This window comes from Brienomyrus brachyistius, chromosome 14 (genome assembly GCF_023856365.1).
Source record: "Brienomyrus brachyistius isolate T26 chromosome 14, BBRACH_0.4, whole genome shotgun sequence".
NCBI lineage: Eukaryota > Metazoa > Chordata > Actinopteri > Osteoglossiformes > Mormyridae > Brienomyrus > Brienomyrus brachyistius.
Genome location: NC_064546.1, coordinates 21,686,503 through 21,710,535, shown reverse-complemented (window position 1 = coordinate 21,710,535; position 24,033 = coordinate 21,686,503). Strand labels below are relative to the sequence as shown.

Below are 24,033 nucleotides of genomic sequence, written 5' to 3'. Positions count from 1 at the left end.
CTATTTGGTCAGAGCCAAACTGCGACTAAAGAATATTAATTTTCGTCGTAACTGATAACCAAAAAAAACACCAAAAACGTTCAGATTGATTATATACTTTTTCTATCCTTCGTGCAACAGCTCGAACTCATATTTTTAAGAAACCTTTGAATAATCGCCAAGTCGTATTTTTAAAGTAGCTTCCCAGCAATTGGTCACCGCGCACGTCGATCATTCGATTCATGCCACCCATTGTTACTTCTAGCCCGCCCTATGCATTTGTTTGTGATATTCTCATTGGTAAACCACGGTGTCTGTTAGAAACGTGTCTGGCCAATCGGGAGGTAGTGACCCGAACGCTTTTGGTGAATACTCTCTCACAGGCGGAGGATCGCAACGTCGCCGCGCGCATTGAGTAGAGCGAGAGCCAACGGTCTGAGGGGCGAGGAGACGATCCGGCTTTATTTTCCTCACAAGAGACAGCGGCAAATTAGAAATAAATCACTGTTTAACTGGGGGAGTCGGACAGGTGCGACCACCTCGACGTGAGGGGAACGAGGGATTTGCTCAGCAAGTTTTTTTTTTCTTATTTTGCATTTTTTTTGTGTTTGTGAAGAAGGATTGTGTTGGGCTGCTCGCACCTTGGCGCAAAGATGATGGTCGGGGAGATCGAAGTGAAGGAGAGACCGAGGCCGAGTCCCGACTACCTCATGCAGCTTCTGAACGAAAAGAAGCTCATGGCCAGCTTGCCAAACCTCTGCGGTATCTTCACACACCTCGAAAGGCTCCTGGACGAAGGTAAAGACGCCGTGGGGACTGTGGGGGAGGTGGTGGTATCCCGGCCACGACGCGCTTCACTCGAGGCGTGTAGCCAGTTAGCTGTTAGCAGTTAGCTGCCCTTAGCCAGTTAGCCACGTACAACTTCGCGAAGTGAACACTTTCTGGACTAGCAGAGGAGCACCCACTTCCGATGATTTCACGAATAAGTTGCCGACCTTTGGGGCCACCTCGGTCCCCTAGTCCCGTGGCTTTACGAACTTTATTTCTCCGGTGAACTGGCTGCGGGAAAGTTGTCCGGACTTAGGTGTATAAGTAGAGGGCGATCCAGTTACTCTGTGTGCTGCCCCCTCCCTGTCTGTAGAACTGTTTTCGTCTGGGTGTTTTCCGTTATACGATGCGGTCTGGGGCACTCGTTGGACCACACGGCGCAGGAACGCACTTTTAAAACGCATTTTCTAATTTTGTGAAATTCACTATGTGCCTGTTTTTTCTTTCACCGCCTATGGGCTAAGGCACGCCTAATTTGGTTTTGTCACTTAGCCAAACTTTTTTTTGTTTTCTGTCCTTCGGAAAGGTTTCGTACTCAAAGTTAACCGAAGTGGACGATAGCCCAGTGTTTTAAGTCGGCACAGACTCGTTATGGGCTGTATTGGAATGTGTTTCCGGCTGCCTTTGAACTGCGAGGGTGCATGCTAAATGAGTCCCTTCGACCCAGTGGGAAAAATCATTTCATTAGTTCGTTGTCACCCATAAGCCGCTGAAAATTCCCATAAGCTTGTCGAAATCGACCCCCGATGAACAGTGTCATGACTTCTCAAAAATTCCAGAAATAGACGTTTTTCTGGCTAAAAGTGGATCCCTTTGTCCGGTAAAGTGCTGCTGGCTAGTAGTGAAAGCCTGATATTTCACGCAGCTGGTTTAACGGCACTTTGAGCTGTTTCTCCAGCTATAAATAACAGAGCGAGGGGGAGCTGGGAAGTGCGAGTGAGCTTTTATATAATTGCATTAAGTAGGTGACGCTAGAGTGCGCCACTTTCCCCTGCTTTTCGGCTGGAATTTCCAATACAATCCGAGTTACAGCTTGTGCGCTCCATCATGTCGTGGTTTAGGGAAATCAGATAGAGGGGTGATACTGGTGCGCTTTCCTCTTACCCTTTTGTGAAGGCGTCATCTAATGCCACGTATTATGGAGGACCCAGGATTATGCATAGGCAGTGATCCCCGCATATTAATGAACCTTCTGAAATACAAGTTGTAACCGTCAGACTCCTAGGTTTGCATACGTGAAGGCTTAATGTTCATTTGGGCGTTTTAATTATCACCAATTATACCTGGCAAGGGAAGACTAATGTTATTATTGCAACACGTTTTGTGCAAAGTTACGCAATTTTCACTAGTTGAGCTGTGAAGACAGAAAAAAACCCCTGCCGAACAGGTTTCACATGCTGCGGAGTAGTGTTTCTTTGTCTTTGAGTAATGACTAAAATTTTACAGTGGAGTGAATTATCACATCAGTTGCTGTTTTGTGTATCTGAACCTGTCTGCCATTTACTTGTGTGTAAAATTGAGCAGAGTCATAATGCTGACCATCTGACTGGTGTCTTCACACCCTGTGTAATATGATCCCCTTCCTCCCTCCCTCTCGGAAAGAGTAGAGCGTGGGGGTCGTGCTGGCAGTGGAGCCTGTGTTTGACTGCCTGCTGTCCTCTTTCCTGTCTCAGTCACAGGCCCTCTCTGATTCGCTCTTCTGCGTGGCCGAGTCCCATAGTATTTCACCGCATGGTGTGAAGTCATTGTGCCTTAGAGTCATTTTCTGTAATCCCCATATTTTTCACTGGTGCTGCATGAAAGCAAAAATGAGGTGGGGTGTCGACTATTGCTTGATTTCCGTCGCTTGGGCGGATTTGTTTTTACCTTTGCCGAGACTGTGCTGTTCACATTCTTGTTATTGGCTTGTGGGGTATCCAGAATGTAGGTTTTACTTTACATACTAAGTTGTCTTCTGCCATAGAGCACAATCCCTTCACTGTTTAGCCTGTGTATTTTTTCCTGGCTGTGCCCGCGTGCTCCCTGCCATTCGCAGCCAAGCGTGTCTGACTGTCTGGTCTCCACCGAATGCAGGAGCCACAAAAGCTTCCCCCATAAATACTGGTGTGCAAGGAGTTGGCTGAAAGACATCTTAAGTGTAAACATTTGGCTGTGGAATATTTCAGACTGTCATGTTTGTAGCTAAGTTTCACCAGCATGTGTTCTTCCACTGGCTAACTTCTAATTATGTGAAATTTTGAATATGGACATTGTGTTTTGTACTTAAAAAATATTAATTTCTTATAAAGGAGTCTTCATTTTTTTAAATTAAAAACCGTTGTGATTTTTTTGTCACATTGGGCCCTGGTTTTGAGAAGAGACAGTCATACCCTGGTTGGGTGTGACCGCCAGAGCAGTAGCTGCTATTCTAATGGTGCAGATACAACACATGTCTGTACTGCGTCAAGGTGACCCCTCAGTCCTGGTGCCTGATTAGCAGATGAGTGACGCTGCCTGGGGTGTGGAGCTGAGGCACAAAAAGCAGACGGGGCGTGTGGCGATAATCTCCACTCGCACAACCCTGAGAGGCGAGGAGGTGGTCTTTGCTGTCACCTGTTCCACAATAGTTCTGGCAGCTGCACACACATCACACATTCCTCCATCTTTAGTGTGCTTTCTCTGTGTGCCCAGCTGTTTCCATGGAGCAGAGCAATCAGATACCCTTTGATCCACCAGTGACACCCCCTCTCAACTATGACCACTATGAGGAACAAGTGCTACTGCCCAGACTTTAACTGAACTGAAGGTGTCTTTGCTTTGTGTCGTGGACTTTTGAATTCCTTCACGCTGCAGTTCATGTTTTAGATGTGATTTTGCATGGGTTCTTGTTTTTTTTCATACTGAAAATGGTTTCATTTCTATTCACACCGGCCTTTAGTTATCAAACCATGTTTCTAGTTCCCCTGTTGCTGGGTGAAACCAATATCCAATTCCAGTGCTTTGTGACAGTTGAAGCACTGTGCTTATTGTCACCTGGAGGGGGCAGGCTGTCCATGGCATTATGAATTGTTACTCCCTGTCATGGTGTCTCCAGGTCAGTGCCCGTTGTGGCTTGTCGAGTGTGGTATGAGCAGACATTTCTATGTTTAGGCTTGTTGTCACTGTGAGTCACACAAAGAAAGCAGTTAACTTTGACTTGAAGTGCTTTACTGTCTTGTGCCTGGAGTTGAATAGATAACCTCACCCCCTGCTCCTTCAGACCTGCTGCTGGTGCTGACAGTTCCCCATTTCTGGCCGTGTCTGGCTTGACAGGACTCTGGTACATGTATAAGTTGCTGTGACATAGCTTCACACCACATTTATCCACAGAAGTCTCGCACCCTCTGAACTACTGGTTATGCAGTACTGCAGATGCTTGGTGGCTCAGACCACTGCTTCTGCGCTATCTAATGCCTGCACACACTCCTCCCTCTGCGAGGTGGTATCTGGCTGGGTCCTAGCAGGCCTGTCTTGATTGATAAAGCAGTCTCCCATCAGCCTCTCCTGTTATCTGGACCTCAGCCTGCACCCTTGAGTCTCTCTATCACCCACCCCCCACCATGCACTAACATCCAGGCCTCTTACTGCAGCCGATTAGCACAAGAGGCATTAGTGCACATTGCTTGGTTACTTTACAAGTTATCAGGTGCATGTTGTGGCCCTCACCCTTGTGAGGAATGAGGGCTGTCCTGCAACAGCAACACAGCCGCTTTGACGGAATGGCTTGGAGCAGGCCCTGCTCCCATCCTTAGCCTTCAGGCTTTCATTCTGCCCCTCCCCATTTGGATGTCACCATTTTATGCTAAAAAGGCGACTTGTGCCTGTTTACAGGCAGAAAGCAAGAACTTTAACTTTTAAAAGGAAACGTCCCTGAGAAGAAATGCATTCAGAGACACCATTACATTTTTTTTATTCCCCCTTTCATAAAAAGTGTTTTTGTGTTTGTAGTGTTCTGGTGACTAATTGAATAGATTGCCTGAGAGCTCCCCCTAAGCAGAAATGCTGGGCTTCAGCTTTGCATTTCCAGCTGCCTGCCATAGAACTTCACACATCTGTCTTCACTGATGCCCTTTCCCCTCCAAAACTGGCATATGAGCCACCAAATGTTTATAGCGTTTCGCCACATCTGTAAGTCATGCCAGTTCCCCTCACCCTCTCTTCAGGTGTTGCCTGGAAGAGTGAAGGATTATAGGTGGAATCCCCTGTTTATGAATTGTTTTTTTTTAGTCTTTCAGTTTTCCCCCCCGAGTTGGTGTGTGGTAACGAGCAAGACGACAGTAGTGAAACAGAAGCGTCAGACTTTTAGTGCCATCAAATGCTAGCTCCCTCCCTGCTATCCACTTAACGTCCCGCAACGATCAATCGAACCATCCACAGTTTGTGGTCCTGTCGTTTTTTGGGTGGCGTTTAAGGCAATACATTTTACATGAATAATTTAGCTGTCTGGCAGCAGCCTGTGGTGTTGCTTCTTTGCTTGTGTGTGCTTTGCTTGCAAGGGCAAGTGAACAGTAATTACTGCCCCACACAGTACACCCTCCTGGGGGAGTCCTGTGGTCTACAGGGAGGCCTTGAGAGCATCTACCTTTGGTTATGTGGAAAGCCTGTTTCCGAAGTGTTCTTGTGTATCTCAGATGCAGTTTGACTAGTCGGAGCTGCTTGACTGGTAAAATATTTCACATGATTATCACATGACAGGGTGTCAGGTTGAAGGTTTCCATGATGACATTTTCCTGTATTTGGCAAACTGGCACTTGCTTGTTCTGCTTTTTCTAAATATGTTTGCTTTTTGCAATCTAATTTGTGCAAAATATGTGAAATGCATGGGGACCAGTGGCTAATTTGACTTTTTGCAGCTGAGGTGAAGTTATGAAGATTACTATTTTACAGTAGCATCAAGAAAGAAAGCACCTTTCATGATTGGACACTTTTGGTTTGGACATTGTCAGATCTGCACTTAAGCAAACTTGGTGGAGACCAAAGAGCAGAGTTAGCCCTGGAACAGCTGGGGTTAAGTATCTTGCTCAATGATAATATGGTTATTCTGCCGGTTGTGGGACTTGAACCCACAACTTTGTGGACATGGTCACAGATCCATAGTCTGCTGAGCAATCTCAGGGAAACTTTTTTTTTTTTTGCTGAGAGGAATGAATTTGTGGGATTTAGCAAAAAATATTTGGATACTCGCCTTGTTCTACCTATGAGGCCATTGCTCAAGTTTGAGGTACGGCTTCCCAGATGCCTAGCCATGTAACCATGCACTGACTTACAGCAGTGTAGCTTTGTGCAGAAGTGATTAAAAACCTAGCTTCTGTGCAGTGATCTGCATGGTCTGACCTTGTGCTGCATTCACAGTAAGCTGAATTGTTGTAAGTTTAGGGAGTGTAATGTTATCTACAGATGCAGTAGGATTTCCCTCTTTAGGTCCTGCAGTTGATGGTGTAAGTGTCTCCCTTGATCAGTGGCACTGTGCTGCTTGCCAGTTCTAGGAGAACAAATCCCCCCCTGCACTTTCCCCCAAGTCACTGATTTGGTCTCCCTTTCATCTGAGCCCTCACACTGCCGTTAAAAGCTTGTAAATGTCTGTCTCCTTGCATTAGCCCTGGGTCAGTATGCACCATGTGCTCACCGTCCCACTGCCTATTCATTTCATCTTTGGCCTTTTTCAGTTGCATTTTTGGAAATTTCATACCTTTTATGTACTTAACAGTATTTTTACAGCCGGATGCTGTGTGTCTCCTTCCCCTTCCAGAGTTCACATGTTGATTGTGGGCTTCCTGTTTAGTGTGTTAATCTCCCAGACAGGTCGTGCCTCCCATCAGCACTTAGGAGCCTAATGATTCCCAGGGCAGACTGACCCAGATGGCAGAGAGCACTGTGCCTTGATCTCACACCAGTCTTGTCATTAAAAGCTGCTTTTTCTCCATGATTAAAACTGAGTGTGTGGCTGTGGTTTACTGGCTGTTTCACCTTTAGTACAAATGGGGGAAGCCATAGAGGTAAGCAGCGTCTCTCCCTTCTTTAAATGATATGAGCCGCAAGGTTCCGTTTTTTTGACAGCAGAAAAATGACGATTCCTGAGTCTGTCCTTGATAAAATCGGCATAACTGTCAACATGCGCAGAGCTGTGATCATTGGTGCCCTCCTGCCCTGACAGATGAATGTCTTCTTTCACAGCCTTTGTAACCACCTCTTGCAAGACGTGGAATCCCAACAGCTTGAGTTCAAAAGGCATCACTCAGAATAAAGGGTGGCTGCATATAGATGCATTGCATATGGTGGGAGTGTTGTTTTGGACAGACTGGATAGCATGTTAATATTGTATCCTTGGAGACGAGGGTAGGAAACAACACCCCAGTTATTTTTGTTTACCACCACGGGGCCGGCTCCATCCTTCCTCCTGACAGCAGGGTGCTTCCTGTCATTGTTGCTTGTGGGGGGTGTCATGGTCAGTAAAATGTAGTTTCAGTCAACATCCTGGTCACTCTTTCCTGTCCCCTTCTCATTTCCTGGTGTGCTTTTAGGAGCAATTCTGCACCAGCTGTAGTGTTGGTCTATATTACAACTTTTAGAACTGTGGATGGTAGAATATCTCGTTGGGGCTGAGTTTACCAGTGTAGTGGTGTATGTTTGATGGCCAGTGTGTGTTCAAAGCAACGCAGTAAAGCATCGTAATTTGAGACAAATCTGACCTGTCAATTCAGCACATCCCCGTCAAGTTGATGCATTTCCAGAGTAATTTTCTGGATCTATTTAATGTGTTCCATGGTCTCTGGGGTCTGACTTGGCTGCTTTTTACAGAATTGTAATTTTCTCTGGAAGCATCTGTTCGATGCCTCCTGAAAAGAATCTTGATGTGTTTGCATGCGGAAACATTTTAACTACACTCCCCAGGAATCTACTCTGGTAAATTACACTTAAGAGGGTTTCCAATTTAACGCTACATATCCTCCAGTTTGATGACAACAAGGCTCTTTCTCTCATTTTAAAAGATCTTGGCGTTTGTGAGCCGTAGGAGAATTCTGAGGAATAAATTGTACCCATGCGTATTCCTTAAATGTCCAAGAGTGCGAGGAGTCTCTGCTTTTGGTTTTTTCCCAACTTAATTGTGTAGCAAGAAGCCCTGGGGTGACGTGGAGGCAGTACGGCGTGACCAAGGGCAGGACCCCATGGTGGCAGCTAAGTTTAAACCCCCCCCCCCCCCCCATCAGATAGCCCTTTGCAGAGAGAATTCTTTTCCTTTAGCTTCCTTACTGCTCCTGGGTTCCACCCTGTGTATGGAACTTTATCAAGGAAAGTTGATATCTAGTGTAGGAGCTGTGTTTGTTTTGAAACGAGAGCAGATCTTTCAGCTTGGGCATACCGCTGCTTTTGTTATTGTCTTCCCCAGCACAGCTCTAATGATAGATGGAGAGATCCCTGTGGTAATGCCCTGTCTAACCGTGTAAAGGTGGTGATTCAGCGCTCTGAGATTGGCTGTCACCGTGCTTGTCCCTGTGCTGTGGAAATCCCTGCCATGAAAGAATTGTTGGGGCAGATGATTATGATACTAGATGATCAGACTATCCATATTTTGATTTTTGGTGACTTGATAAGAGGTTGCATTATCTGTTTTCATGATTCACGACTGGCATTTCTTGTACGCGGAGTCGTTTGTGAGTAGTAGGCAAGTTCAGTGTCCCACTCCCCCAGTGGCGACAAACCATAATGCAGTTACACTGAGTGTCTCTTAATGGTAATCTGTCCCTGTCTTAGCTAAGGCTCTTCCACAGAACCCAGCATGTGCTCCTGCATGGTTTTGCTTGCTTATGGTAATGTGCTCGCTGTCAGTCTTCTTAAAGACCTTGTTATTAAAACTTGTTTTCCAGAAATATCTTAGACGTACATAATATACTATACAATATTATGTATAGTACACACAGTGTTTTCCCGTAGGTTTACAGCTTGGGGGGGGCGGGGGCAGATGGACACCGACAGGTGACAGCAGTTTTAAAAAAAAAACATTTTTGTCTGCTTTTCAGGTGGTTGTCTGTCCGCTGGTGGGATTGTGCTCACCTGTGTGTGTGCGCGCACATGTCTGTGCTGAGCTCCGCCATGCACGATACAGAGAGCAGAGGAGAATTGTAAACACGCGACTGGGTAGAGACCAAAATGACAAGCTGTTGTGTAAATAAGATGAATAACATAAGGCTGTTTAGTTTGTTTAATAAGATGGCAATGTACAGACCTGTTCTATAGGAAAGGTAACCTTAAATGACTTCTGTTGTGATATGACGCTTTATAGAAAATTTAAATTAAATTAACTTGACCTTCAAGGGTGTGTGTGTGTGTGTGTGTGTGTGTGTGTGTGTGTGTGTGTGTGTGTGTGTGTGTGTGTGTGTGTGTGTGTGTGTGTGTGTGTGTGTGTGTGTGTGTGTGTAATGGTAGGGGAAACACTGTATACATATCTGGTGAACATCCTGAACAACATAGGAAGGCGATCTGCAAAATAACTTTTTCATTGCAGTTTTATTTGTAGAATACATTTTGCATACCTGTGTGTGTTTTTCTCCTCCGTCTGACCTTTATATGTCTGGTGTGTTTCATCCAGATTGAGTAGTACATGACTGCAGTGTCATAATGCAGTAAATCTGCTGAAATTTTAAACAAAAATTATTTCCCACCAGCAAACCCCTTGTTTGAGCCAGACAGATTTTTGGATATTCAGTGTGTAAATAAAGGAAAGGCTTGGCTGTCGTCTCTCCGCATTCGTTCCCTGCCGGAGTGGGAAAACGCTTGTTCCTTTACAAAGTTCTGATGCCTTCTTTCGGCAAAATGTTTTCACTGCCCAGGTTTGTTTAGTCATCGCTCACTACTCCTCCACAGGCATGTGCATCTGCCTGGCCTCCCTCCCCTCTGCAAATATTACTCATCTCAAGTGGATGTTTCCGTCTTCTACAGATGAAAGAGCGTCTCTGTGTTAATCTGGGGGGGGGGGGGGGTATAACCCAGGGGAAGGTAGATGAGGCATGGCTTTCCCTGACCACAGATCTTTTTAATCACTGTTAGGTCGAGCACTCTCAGGTGATGGGCATTAACAATTAATCAGGCTTCATTTAGAGCTGCTTTGGGGAATCTAATCCCTCAGACTACTGCTGATTTGTTAGTATTGGTTGAGTGTAAGCCCCACCTTCCTCATCAGCATCGCTGTACTTCAGATATCAGCATCAACCTTCCCCACTTCCTCGGTTTGCAGTGTTGGTGCAAACATGATTTGGATATCCTGTTGGATGTTCCGTGTTCTAGATGTACTAGTTAGTGCACTCTTTAATAACTTGATATTCAAGAGTAGGCGGCCAGAGTCTCTACCAAGCAGTTTGTTGTCTCTCTGACTTTCTGGATCCCTTTTTCTTTTAAAAAATTTAGGCAGGAAATTACCAACGGTGTTCAGAGTGAAGAATAGTTTCACTGGAATAATTGTCTTCAGTGTTGATTTGAGTCCCGGTGGAGTTTAGTAGTTTTTAGAAGAGTCATTGAAGCATGGCTTTGCCAGAAGCCCCCCTCCTTCTGCCCCCAGGCCAGCCTTAAGGTCTGTCAAGTGTGCTCAGCAGATGGGCCCCATCGTCCTTGCACCCTCTGGGGCCCACCTCTGATCTGGTACCCCTACCCATCTGTGATTTGTTTTGGACGACCTAACAGGCTCCAAAGGACTGATGAGGCACCATTTTGTTTGACTAGATGCGATCTGTGAAGCAAGCATGACTACGAATCCTTGGCCTATATGGGGGACCCTGGATGCAGCTGTCTGTGGCAGTGTTCCTCTTGCCATCTTCATCTCTCATAGTCTCATCTTTGTTCAGTAAATAGCAAGTTCCTGTCTTGCCTCCCTTCAGTGTCTGGGTGCAAATATCCAGTCAAAAACAAAGCTGAATGCAGTCTCTAGAGCTGGCCTGTGTGCAATGACCTTGCATGAAAGTATCTCCTTCAGTGATAGTCTGGCAGGAAAGACACTCACCGCTGCTATGTGCTGTCACTTCTGGCATGACTTTCCAAAAGCTTGAACTTCCGTGGCATTTTGGTGTGCACCATTAAGGGCTTCCTCTGCTTTAACATTACGTTAGTAGTTTCTGTGGTCTTTGTTGTTTTGATGTGCTGCTTTGCCCTTGAGAGGCACACTGACGAGACTGGGCAGAGACAAAGGCTTTCAGAGGACAAGATGGCAGCAGGTAATCTTTTCAGCAAGGCTGAGCATTTACAGGGGCTTTCTCAGTAGTGCTGCAGAGCTGAAATTAGGGGTTGTCAAGCGCTGCACATTTTTGGCGGATGGCCTTCTTCTGCCACTTTATGTTAATGTGACATTTCAGGAGAGAAAGGGAATTAATGGAAGGGTAGGAAAGCAAAGGTTTTCACAGTAAAATTCTTGCCGTCAGATCGGCAGTCATCCCAACAGCCGTGGAACTGGAATCTAACCTGCTCTTCGTCAGTGATCCCTATAACCCTGCTAGTCCCATGTGCCTACATATTGCACTGGTGACATCCACGGTGACACCACATATGCACCCTGCAGTGTGACCCAGTTTGGGGTGGGGTGTCAGCCACATGTGGCCTGCGGCTGGCCATAGGGGGCCATAGCCCTTTACCTGGACAGCCTTTTTAGTGAAAGCTGTTCTGTCAGAAAATGCCTCTTCTGTTTGTTCTTGGTACTGTAGGAGGCCACCCCCCAGTCTGTTTCTTGTCATTGATAGCGTGACAGCTGCAGCCATATTTCACTATGAAGGATTGGCTTGTTCAAGTGTAGTCTTCCTTCCTTTCTCTCCATCCTTCCATCAACCTCTAAAAGGGATAATTCAAGCAGATGGGTGAACTGGGTTCAAATGTTTGAATCGTTGTCTGGTGATTTGTTTCCCCATGTCTGAGTCACGGTTCTGTTGGGTTTTTGGGTTAATAATTATCGGTATAAATGCAGGCACACTGGCTGAGTTCGCTGGACACCACCACCACCCCGAAATACTGCTGAATGTATTTTTTTTTCCTGACACATCATTACAGATGACTTTTCCTTCCTTGTTTGTTCATTTCTTTATTCCTCTGTTCCAGAGATCACCAGAGTACGGAAGGACATGTACAGCGACTCTGTGAATGGCCTGGTGGAGAAACACCCCTTGGAGTTACCTGAACCTGTGGGCCCCATTGTGCACCTGCAGGAGAAGCTCTTTGTGCCTGTGAAAGAGTATCCTGACGTATGTTCCCCTTCTGCCTCTCTTGCACTCATGTTTATCTTCTGCCACATACGTCTCTGCATCTTCACCTGTCTCTAATGCAGGCATTCTGCCTGATGTTATTCACTAGCAGTGGACTGGAAATGATGTGTGTCATTGACCCATTCATACGGCGCTCTGGGTGATGTGCACCTACCAGCATGTAACCTGGTTATTTAGGTTCACCAGTGTCCAGGGAGTGGCAACCTGTCTTGAGTGTGGGATTATGGGTAATCACACTCTATTGTGTGATTGTCGCTGGCAGTGAAGCCAGTTCTGCAATATGGGGTTATCACTCAAAGCCGTTACAGTCCCGCTTTCTTGGGTCTAAAGTAACCTTTTCAGTGATTTTTTATTTTTTTTTTTTTTTTTTTTTTCCCATACTCGTTTACTCACTGTGAAATTCAGAGGTTCACTGTGGTAATTCCTTTTGGTGGGGGCCAAGAACGTGCCAATTCATAAATATTCACCGCTTGAAAAAGCTGTGACTCCCGCTTTGCTCTGACTGCACCGTGGCCGTTCTCACAGCCAGTTTGACATGGAGTCATGACACTGGATAAGCATTGGGCTATGTCAAGGCTAGTGGTGGTGAGCAAAAAGGGGGGGGGGGGGCTGCAGTGGCAGCTAGCTGCATGCCTGTGCTAAAGGTGGGCAGGCTGACAGCTGTGTGCCCCCCTTCCCCAGGGAAGTGCTTCTCTCCCTAATCCGGTGGGCGGCAGAAGGGTGTGCAGGCCGGGCACGCAGGGGCAGCAGTGCGTGAAATGCGTTTTCCTCTTGACAGAGCTGATAAAGGCCGGCTGCACTCGGCGGCAAGCCGCTGCCATCATAAATAAAATTCTCGGCTCTCCATCAAGATGAATACTCCCCAGCCCTGAACCCTGCCACATCTCTGCTTTCCCTGTTCCGTCTGGCTGTGTGTCTTTTAGGAGCGGGGGAGCGTGCACCCCCTGCCATATGGGTATTTGTGGGTGGGAATCCATGTAACACACACACAGCTCCTTCCCACATGTGGTAATGTGTGTGATAACTGATAAGAGGTCTGACCATGGAAGAGCTGGGTTCCCCTCCAGCGAATTAACTAGTTTAAGGTCAGAATGCTTTCGTGTTTTTAATGACTGTGGAAAAAGAATGTTAGAATGAACCCCTGAGTATAGTGAGATGGGAAATGCAAGCGTAAATGCTTCGCTTCCATTTGATTTATTGTACATGAATGAGAACAGTGGGGAGTAAGCTGGGCTGGTGGCTAAGCATTGGTGCCGTAAGTGGACACCCCTGCTTTCTGTCAGCTGCTAATCTCTGCTCAGAGTAAACATGCAAACGCGTGACGCTAAGCAGAAGCTGCCTGGACGCTTTCCTACTAAATCCCCATTCAAGTGTCAGTCAGTGTGTGAGCCGTGGGCAGGCAGCCAATCAATATCTATTCGTTCTCCTTGTGTTTTTTTTTTTTTTTTGTGTTTCCCCCCCAACCTCATTTTTCACAGGGAGAACATTTAGTTTGCCATTAAAAGTGTTTGGTCTTCGGTAGCTCAGCAACTCTTCCTCCTACTGGGAAGCTTCATTTAAGCTTCCTTCCGCTCTTCCTCTCTGGGTGGGCGCATCATAGCCCCCTTCATAAGGCACGACAGCTTGCACTACACCAGAAAGGCCTCCTGTACTGGTTTTGTTCTCAGCTCTTAATTACTTTGTAGTATTAATTGTAGGGGCATGTCAGGCACTATCATGAAGTACTTGGTTTTAGGCAGCGAGGGGCCAGATGGGTGGAATCCAGTTGGTCATATTTGCAGTCAAACCTGTTTGGGGGAGGGTTCCCTTTTTCGTCTGGTGTTTCAATGCAGTCTGAAGACTTGGCCCTCCCCTCAAGCAGTATCGTGAGCTTCATGACATAACCTTCAATCCTTTAAGATAAACACCCTTCATCAAACTGGATTCGCTCCCTTTAGTGGCGAGGTATAGGGTGACCGAAGTGGTCACCTCTTCTGTCCCATTGGTGTTCTTCATGTCTTCAGATGTAGATACTGCTTCTGCGTGTCCCTGATACATGCTGGAGAGTGACTGCTCAGCCTGGCACATACCTGTAGTGCCTGCTATGTGAGAGCATTCTTTCATGGAAATTCCAGAACCTGTGTTGCTGAACAATGTCACAGTGAGTGACTCTGCAAATTGGAACTGAACAGATGAGTTGTCTTATGCACCTTCTACTGTTCTGTTCTCTAATTACTGCCACACCTCTTTTTGTGGGCACCTTTAGCAAATATAATGGTTCTGCTTTTGTATTACTGTGCTAGACCTGGTCACATGCTTTTTTAGGAATGTACCAGCAGCCGTCAGAGTGCCCTCACCCAAGGAAATGTGAATTAAAATGGGCCTCTTAATTAGCCTCTCTGCAGTCGAGAGACACAGCCCAGTTGAACGTTTCTGAACTTCCATGGGTGCAGCATGTTAAATGGCTTGTTAGCTCTTTATGCATCATATATAACTTTTTTATTTATATTTTTATATAAAAATAAAATATAAAACATGAGACACCCCCCCTCCCAAAGCCCCACTTCTCTCACTGCGGTGAGTCTGAAGAAATATTTTGCTTTTTGGTGGTGATCAGGGCAGAGACACTAGTCGAGAGACGGTTGTGTGGGCGAGTGTCACCTGCCAGATTGGCTCGTGTAAGTGGTGGATGGTGTGCTTTCCTTCCGGGAAATGTCCATTGCAGCTGGTCTATCCCAACATGCTCTTTTCGGCAGTAACGTGTGGCTGCATTCAGGCAGCTTGCATTGCAGAGGGGTGGCGTGCGGCGATGCGCTGCTGCGTCGGCCTTTGTTAGCGTCATCATGCCTGGCTCTCGGTGTGTTGCTGGCACCTTCTGAGAGTCGTGATGCCTGAGCATTTGAACAGGTGGCAGTCTCTCTGGCCGCTCTGCAAAATGTAAGTGCCTTTCTGGGGGGGCACCTGGCACCACGACCAAACCTGCGCCTAAGGCAGCACCTTTTTGCCACCGCTAACTGTGGAACTTGGGAAATGACTGCCCCAAATGCTTCAAGGTCCCGTTTTGACCATTAATGTTCAGAAAATGGCTCTGGAACTCAAAAGTGAGTGAAATTAGCTCAGTGCAGTCCTCACCAGCAATTTAGAAAGGCCTTTGAACACTTCCAGTCATAGCACCTCTGTTTAAGCAAGCGAAGCCTATGTTCGAGTTGTGATAGCTTTTTATGCAGATTAGAAAGGACTCAAGTGGAGTGAAACTCGGGCAGGCAGTTGTGTAGCATGAGTTTAGTATTCAGATCAATGTGTCTCAGGGCTCCAGACAAACTTGCAGTAGTGGCTGCTACCAGCTTTCCCAGTTGGTTGTACCAGCACGTGATTTTGGTTGCACCCTTCCTTGTGGTGCAGCGTGGTATTAATTGATGACCTCGCATTCTGATGAATGGTTGTCCTAATTTGCACACCCTTGTTTTTATATTGATAAATTGACAGTGCCTCAAGACTCGATACAGTAAGCCCTTCACATTAGTGAGGGTTAGGGGTGACAGATCTCTGTCAATGTGACAATTCTCAAAAAATACTTCTGTTATTAGGCCACCCCTAACCGCTGCCCATAGCAGCCTGCTAGCCTGACCGATCATATAAAAGTCAATCTATTACCAATTACTAAACAAACGGTATTGTACACTATGCATATCAAATTACTTTGTCATTTTCTATTTATAACATTTAAGACCTTTTTTTATAATATACAGATCTAAATTATGTGACTGTATATACAAAGTTACTACTGTATGCTCTAGGAACACCATTTTGGACTCGTTATCAAAAATGTAAAATTAACATCAATGGAAGGTTTAAAAGCTACTGAGAGAAATGCAGGATTCCACGGTCACTCGTCTATGTGGGCGAGGCACGTTACCGAAACGAAGATGCATGGCGTACCCAAGCCAGGGCTTTTAGTATACACTTACTGAACAAACTTGTGTTGTGTCTGTGTGTGTGTGTTATGCGACCCGAATCATTCTCAGTATTGTTTTTGGCTTTGCGTGCCGTCTGATCTTTCGACAAGCTCCAAAAATATTTGTTTAGTTGTTTATGGCCAACTCTCAAACGATGAATGTCAAACTCGAGAATGTGATGGAGGCCAAATTACTGTTCTTGCAAAATATTTGAATCTAAACGTTAGGTTATTAAAGCTAACTCGCATCGTCACTTGTCTGTCTCGGGACCTCTCTGTGGCTCTCCCTCTCCACCTCTCTGTGGCTCTCCCTCTTCACCAGCCGCCGCCGCCTCTTCTCATTTTGTTTTTCTTTTGTTTTTGTTTTTTGAGTCAGCTTTCATGAAGATCCTTCCCATGTGATCTAAGTCCGCGTTACTAATGGGGTGGGGATTGTCCAGAAATGTTGTAGCACCTGGAATTGGTTATATGTGAGTTCACCCTTTGACTATTTCTGAGGAGGGAAGGGTTATTCTTTAATTGAATTTGAGTTTGATGTCTTTATGGTCACATGCCGACAGAACTCGACCTCTGTGAGGATATCCCACTTAAGCCCTAGGAATAGCAGGCTGCTTCACACAGCAGGGACCTGCCTTGGAGAAGACTTTGCCTCTTACTGATGGGTGGCACCACAACACTGCCCTTGTCATTTCCCTGTGGGCCTGTACCAACAGCTAAGTTTGGGGCAGGCGGGTGAGGAAGATCTGTAATTGAATTATTTTTCGAGGAAGATTTTTAAAAAATTTTTTTGTCATGAGACTGAGTTGGAATCAGTCGTCACTGGAGAGGCCCGAGGCTCCCGCCCTGCTGTAAGGGTGGTGGGACAGGGAGGGGGTGTCGCTCTCCGGCAGTGGATGAAAGGCACCATGGGCTGTGTAGGCGGCAGCCAGAGCCACAGATGGCTACTGAACATGACGGCCGCATCGCTTCTCATTCTCGCCGCTTTGATCGCCGGCGTTCGGCGGTGGAGGAGCAGGCATCGGCACATCTCCCTCCACCCACCTCACCTCTCGTGCTGTATCAATGCGTGTCGATGTGAAATACATCTGCTGCTTGATAGGTTCATTCTTAATGTGTGCTGTTTCACTGCTGAAGTCAGGCTGTGGGTCACAGCACACTGCACCTGCGCAATGTAATCAGTTCTGTAACTGGAAGAACATTAGTATAGTAACAGCAGGGGAGGGGTTTTACTTGCTAATCCTTTGTTGCATAGACTTTTGCTGGTAAATGGACCCTTTTGCCAGTGTGCAGCCTCGATGTGCCGTACTCAGCCTATCATTGATTTTGTTCATTTCTGCAGTTGCTAGATGTCTGCTATTGGACATCACCTCCAGGATCTTCTGATTGGCCCACAGCCATAAAAATGCTTTGCTGCTTTGGTCTGATTCTTTTTGGAGTTTATTTAGGTCTGAAACAGCTTAGGATCAAGGATTAAAAAAGGCTTGTGTACTGGTATTCATCTGTATTGTGTGGTGAGAGGGGTCTTGTAAGTGGGTGGGGCCCATGGGGGGCTGACCTTTAGTGGGGATTGTAAAGACTAGTCTGAATGCAGGTGTCTGCAGTTCATTCAGTGTAAACTAGGGGGCATTGTTAATGTTCAACAAGGCACGAAAAGGCCAAGCCAGTGGGATAGGCTTGAAAACCATAGCGTAGTCTAAGGGTGGTATCCTTATCCCAAGCCTGTACACCAGTGTTTCTCAAACCAGTCTTCCAGAGACCCCCACACAGTCCACGTTTTTCATCCCAAATCCCTGAGAGTTGGGAGGCAGCAAAAATTTAGACCGTCTGGTGGCCTCTGAAGACTAGTTTGAGAAACACTACTTTACACTGCTGTGTGTAGCTCAGTGGATTCGTATGCCGTGCATGAACTCGGTAAGGTCACTGGTTTGAATCCCTGGGTCAGCCCAGTGCGTTCACCATTGGGCCCTACAGTAAGACCCTTAACCCCCCAATTCCTCGTGGCTGTCTGATCCTGCCTTCTCAATTGTATGTTGCTTTGGATAAAAGCATCTATTAAATAAAATGTCAGTGTGCCTCCACTGTCCAAACATGCATCACTGTCATCCTTTGTTTCCATTTGTCATCCATGGAAAGAATGCAGAATTCTGTAATTTTTCTGTCTCTTCTGCTTCCTCTTGGCTTTTGTGTGTATGTAGGTGGCCAGGTGGGCTCCCCCCTGAGCACTTGGCTGTCCATGTGTTGTCCACTGTAGGGAGCACTGGTGGGCTGAGCCAGTCTGCTCAGGAAGTAGCCTTATTCATTGCCAGCATGACTAGCTAGCAGCTTCACTATTAGTAGTTAGCCGGTCTTTCTTTCCATGAAATGCTGGAATTGTGTGTGGTGTCGCCCATCCTTATTGTCATTCACCCAGTTAGGAAATGTTCTGGGCTGGGCAGTGCAGGGCATTCCAGCAGTGCCGCCCCCCTCCCCCATCCCCTGCTGCCCTGGGTGTCTGTTCAGAGCCGATAACAAGGCTAAACTGACGGCCTTTAATGTCAGAGTAAGCTCCCCTCTGCACTAGAGTGCTGTGGCAGGGGGTTTGCTTATTTGCAGTGGTTTGCTGGAAATGGAGATAAAACAGGGAAGGAGTTGGTCTCTAATCTCTAAGACTTTTAAATAAGGGAACCCAGCACTGAAGGACACTCTGGGCACATCTGGAGGTGTGAGTAAAGGGAAACATTTTTGCATTCATTTTGTTTGCTAATGGTGAAGAACTGAATCGAAAAGTATTCCATAGCTCAATTCTGTATGTGAATGAGTGCTCATGATTTGGGTTCCTCTTTTGACTATGGGCCTTTACTGCCACTTTATCCCCTTTGATCCTTCTGCTCCCTCCCTCAGTCAGAGCTTTTTGGCAGGTATCTTGCATTTGTGCTCACACGGTTGTTGTCATTGTAATTCATCAGTTTGTTTTCTAAAATTCTGGCCTTAGTGTAGTGCAGACAGGTCATAGTGTAAAGGCTTTGATTTTCCTGACGTTTGTTGCTGTATGTGCAGACTTTCCCAGGCAAAGCAGTATGTGGGTAGCAGTCACAATGTCTCCATGACCAAATCGAAGGTGCCAGTGTTGTACCTTTTTAAGATGGGTTCTTTACTTCACTTTACTTCTTTACTATCAAAAGCTTTTTAGGCATAAATTTCCTGACTTGTCTAACACATCTCAAAAGTTTAAGAGGATTTGGATCAGGGCTTCCCACAGACAGGGTAAGCAAATGTCTTCTCCCCCACCCCCCACCTTTGGTCCCAAAGCAGGTAACGGCTCCAGCTTTCATCTCTGCACTGTATGTGGGGGAATGTTCCCTAACCCCTTTCAGGAAAGGGGGATTACTCTCTACACCATGTAGCACAGACCTTTGCTTTATGCACTCCAGCAGCTGACCTTCGCTGACCAGGTTGTGGAGCTGGACTTTAGCACCATGGTATTGGCATGGAAACGGCCAAAGCTCCACTGTTTGTCACACGTTCGCAACCCCCCACACCCACCTCTGTCCTTTGTTGCTCAAGGCCATACTTTGGAGGCCTCCTCCTCCACTTGTCCTGGTGTCTGTAATTACTGTCTTATTCCAGAATTCAAAGTGAGCAATTTCCCCACTGTCCGGCACCTCCTGGTCTCTGCCATGTCCAATCAGCATCAACATGTTCATGGCGATGGTGGCTTGGCTTTCCTTACCTGCCTGCGAGTGTGCAGAGGCTGCTTATGTGCAAATGGGATTTCTATTGGAATGTTTCCCCAGACCAAAGCGCTCCTCATTACACTTTGATGGCGCTCTCTGTTTACAGGTGCCTCTCTTGGCTGTTGGGCCCTCTGCTTTCCCCCTCTGACTATCTAAAATGTGTCCAGACGGGCCCGGGTGGCCTGCTTGTTTCTGCTGGTGGAGCTCCTGTGATGGGCCACCCCTGCTTCTGGCATTGGCAGCGTGGGACCTGGGGAATGTGACATGCATCATTATGGAAGAGGCTAGCAAAGAGAATATGCAAAATTCTGTGCATAAAAAATAATAGACTCATCATAGCAAAACAAAAAAAAAGTTTAATGTACTTATCACATTCGTTAAAACGGCAGACTTCTGAACTCATTGTTCAACAAATACAAATAATGGATAAATGACTAAAATGTATGAATTTGAATTTTGCATCAGTGAAGTTTTCTTCCATTTGATTAAGAAGATGTGGGAGACGATGCGGCTGAGGATGATGCACACATGCATAGCCAGATATTCTGTCTATTTGGGCTGCTAACATTTCAGGTGGTTAAAAGAATTGTTGGCACCTGTTGTGCGAACAGCACCTTTGCACCGTTTGCTAAATACTGTAGATTGGTCCACCTAGGATTTCGCAAGTTCAAACCATTTTTTTGGAATCAATTTTTCATCATACTTGCCGCCCACTACATTTTACAGCATAGCCGACCAGTCTATGGGCCTCATGCTGTTTACCGTGTGACACAAGTACAATATTTTTAGCAACCCGATGGTATCTAAAGTTTGTTTTTCATAAAGTTGGCTAAATGGGTCAAGATCAAATAGTTTTTAATTCAAGATCTAACCAGTGAATTGAGATGAACTCGGACATAATTGTAAAAAGTGAGATGCAGATGGTGCTGGGATGTCAAGCAGACCTCAGTCGCCTTGTTTCACATTGGTCTGCTTTTGTTCTGTTGCAGCCTCTGAGCGTGCAGGTTTGTCCTGTCATTTTAATAATGGTGTTAATGTGCTTCTAACTGGGCATTCATTGGAAACCCAGCTTAGCTGCACTTGTGCCTAATCAGCTCCTCAGTAGCATGTTTACAATGTGCTTTTTTCCTCAGTTGTACGTCATTATGGACAAAAGTGTCTACTAAAAAGTAAATGTATTGCTGTATCATGATTCTTATAATACCTCTGGAATGTGTGCTGTGGGTGCAGTTAAACGATAAAATATCACCATATCGGCCACTACTAGTTGGCACAAAAACAGTAGTTGGTAAACTACTTGATAGACTCACGACACTGGCTGTATTTACACTGAGTGGCTGATCAGAATGAAAATCTTTCCATCACTAGGCAATCAGCCGGTGCTTCACTAACAGATGCCAATTAAACGCAGTTCCTCCAGTGACTTTCCATGTTAGCCGGTGTGCATGTTTTCCTTTTTTAGGTCGTTGGCACCTGATGTATTTTGGTGTAGCTTTTATTGGCTGTAAGATAACAAAGCGCTGTTGTCTATATGCAGGATTAGCCAGCCTCTGATAAGGAAGGTCTGCACAAACATGTCTGTGTGGAATCCAGCATCCATTCCCCTGCCCCACTTGAAACCCGACGCTCTCGTAAACTTCACCTCATGTTTATTTTGTGCCCCCTTCTCCCTTTTCTGTTTCATTTTTACAAAAAAATGTTTCGGATTATTTCAACACTTTTTTTTCCTGATCCCCTTGGAAGCCAGCTTGAAGTGGAGAGGATTACGCTAGTAAATACTTTTCCCTGGTACCAAGCTGCTGGGCCGCTCACCAGTGAAAGGGGCTTGATAAGGACACGCTCTTTGGCAGAGCCCTCACCTTCTGCCTTCTCTAATTCCCTGTAGTTTTATTTTTGTACGGAAAGAATTCATTTTCCTGTGCCAACATGGCAGGAATTCCAAAATCTTTGCTGTAAAGCGCAAAGAGCATGGCCAGGAAGCATGGCACTGATTTAGTGTTGGTGTGTTTGTGCAATTCTGTCTTCTGTGGGGGGGGGGTCACTGCTGGTTGACTAGAGCAGCAGACGCCATCTGAGTGTGTGAACACATGCATGTAGTGCTTAGCTTTTTGCTTGAGAGTGGCCAGATAATAAGATTAGCAGCATCCTAGTGCTGGAGCTCAAGGGTAAACAAACAATGGTGGGGCTGGCTGAGCTGGGATGCTCCCAGAGGACAGTAACGGTTGGCCTCCCAGCAGGTGGCATGATGGTTAGGGCTGCAGTTTTGAATTGTACTGAGGCTGGGAGCAAGGTGCTTCACCTGAAATGCTGCAGTCAATTATCCCTCTGCGTGAAAAAGTCTAGACGGTTCGGTTTTTAACTGATCATTGTTCGATGAGTGTGTCATTGTTTAATTACTTTCACTCCTCTCCCCCAGTACAACTTCGTTGGGAGGATCCTGGGCCCCCGCGGCCTGACTGCCAAGCAACTGGAAGCAGAAACTGGATGCAAGATCATGGTCAGAGGAAAGAGTTCCATGAGGGACAGGAAGAAGGTAAGTAGATGCCGCCATGCAAGAAGAGGGGGTGGTGATTGTGTTGATGGCAAGGTTAACAGCCAATGGTAGCACTTTCTGAGCATTCATGATGGAGATACCACCCAAAATGTACATGTGATGAACAAACTAGAACTTCATTGACATATGAAGAGAAATAAGGAAGTAAGACAGATTGTACAGGAAACACACTGCTTAGCGTTTTCAGCATGAGGTGCTCAGGCTGGTGCTGCTTGGAGGAGTGGGAATCTCTAATGGCCTGAAGGGCAGTTTAAGGCTCTGGTCAGTTGGTGGCATCAGTCTGGCAGAAAGTGATGGCAGTCTCCAGTATATGCTGTGTAACTGCGGTGGGTTACAGAAGCACTGATGGGACTCCGTTGAGGGGAGCCACCTGTTGGTGCCAGATTTGAGTTGAAGATTATAGAAGTCACTCTTTCGAGTGCCAGTGCTGGTGCCCCTCTCCACACGCTCACACTGACACACACGTCCCCACACAGTCAGGGCACAGTCACTTTGACAGCTCTCCTTTATGGAGCCTTATCAGTGGGCGCTGTGCTCCAGCCGGGCGACCGGGGCCCCTCCCTAGCCGACCGCGCATCCTGAAAGGGCCCCAGACCCCGGAGGGGAGCAGCAGGATTTCTGCTGTCTGCTTTCTCAGGGTGTGATGTATCTACTCCACTCTGCTTTTCCCCTAATGATGAGGATACACTTTAGTTCCCCGTTTTGTATCCTCATAAAACTGTTTTTTCTTCTTTTTTTTGTTTGCTTTGATTTCATAATGAGCTTTTACTGTAATTTTGGAATGTGCCTGTTTTTCTGACCCTCATTCATATTCAAAGATGTGGCGGGGAAAAGGGATCCGGCAGGGGGCGTGTGTCCCACTGACCATGAGACGCAGGTGCTGGCTGCTGCCCTCCTCCTGCCCCCAAGGGCGGCTTGGGGGTCCATCGCCACATTCCTCACTGGTCTCCCCTTCGCACTCTGTCGCCTCTGCTCTGATGCCACCGTCGCTTTTCAGCCGTGTGGCTTCACTGGAATGTCCACTTCTTGGGGGCTTCCCTAGCAGACCCCGCCCCTCAGACTGGGCTGGATCTGTCTGGGGATCGGAATTCAAATGCTGTGAGGACAGTTAATACGCTGCTAAGTTGAGTCAGGTGGGCACGCCGCCCCTCAGTTCCCGGCAATCTAATGTCTTCTCCAAAGAATATCTGTTTTCAGTGTTATCTACTTCCTTAGATGCTTCTAATTTTGTCTTAGACAAATTCTAGAATCACCAACAGCACTGCAAAATAAAGCAAGAAGTAACTGGCAGCATCTTGCCTGCACTGCACTTTGCTGGCTCTGGATCTCTTTCTGATATGCGAAGCATCGCCGGTCATCCATGTTGGCTCAGGAACTGCGCAGGATGCAAGGCAGCTGCTCCATACTGTTTCTGCAAGCATTTCATTGGTTTATTTTTAGCTGCCCCCATCTTGCTGCACAGTCTCACAGAGCAGCTGGGCAGAATAGTGAGGGTTAAAAATCATTTCATCAATGCAAGAATGTTTTTATATTTGAATGTTTAATTTTTTAAATTCCCATAGCTTGCTACTTTTAGTAACGGTAGAGCTGGGCATTTGGTTATGCTGGTTTGGCGGGGAGGGGCATGGATTCCCCCTTTTTCCATCCAGCGGATGGTCACATGACTTGTCTTGGTTGGCAGTCCAAACTGGAGTACAGCACGACATTTACCCCCTTTTGTCATCTCTCCATAAACGGAAACCTTAGATCATGTGCTCCTTTCATAGGTCT

General features: G+C 46.4%; 1 protein-coding gene across 6 annotated transcripts in view; it reads left to right on the top strand.

Moving 5' to 3' along the window:
• Positions 1–345: 345 nt before the first annotated feature.
• The window catches only part of qkia (QKI, KH domain containing, RNA binding a), a 44,627-nt gene continuing 20,939 nt past the window's right edge, over positions 346–24,033 (top strand). For 2 of the 6 annotated variants that reach the window (XM_048975351.1, XM_048975348.1), the window contains exons 1-3: positions 346–777; positions 11,899–12,041; positions 22,126–22,242. In XM_048975351.1, the coding sequence (XP_048831308.1) occupies positions 633–777; positions 11,899–12,041; positions 22,126–22,242 (405 nt within the window). In that variant the 5' untranslated portion in view covers positions 346–632. The remainder of the gene's footprint in view (positions 778–11,898; positions 12,042–22,125; positions 22,243–24,033) is intronic. The other 4 variants (XM_048975350.1, XM_048975349.1, XM_048975353.1 and 1 more) reach the window with 4 other exon arrangements.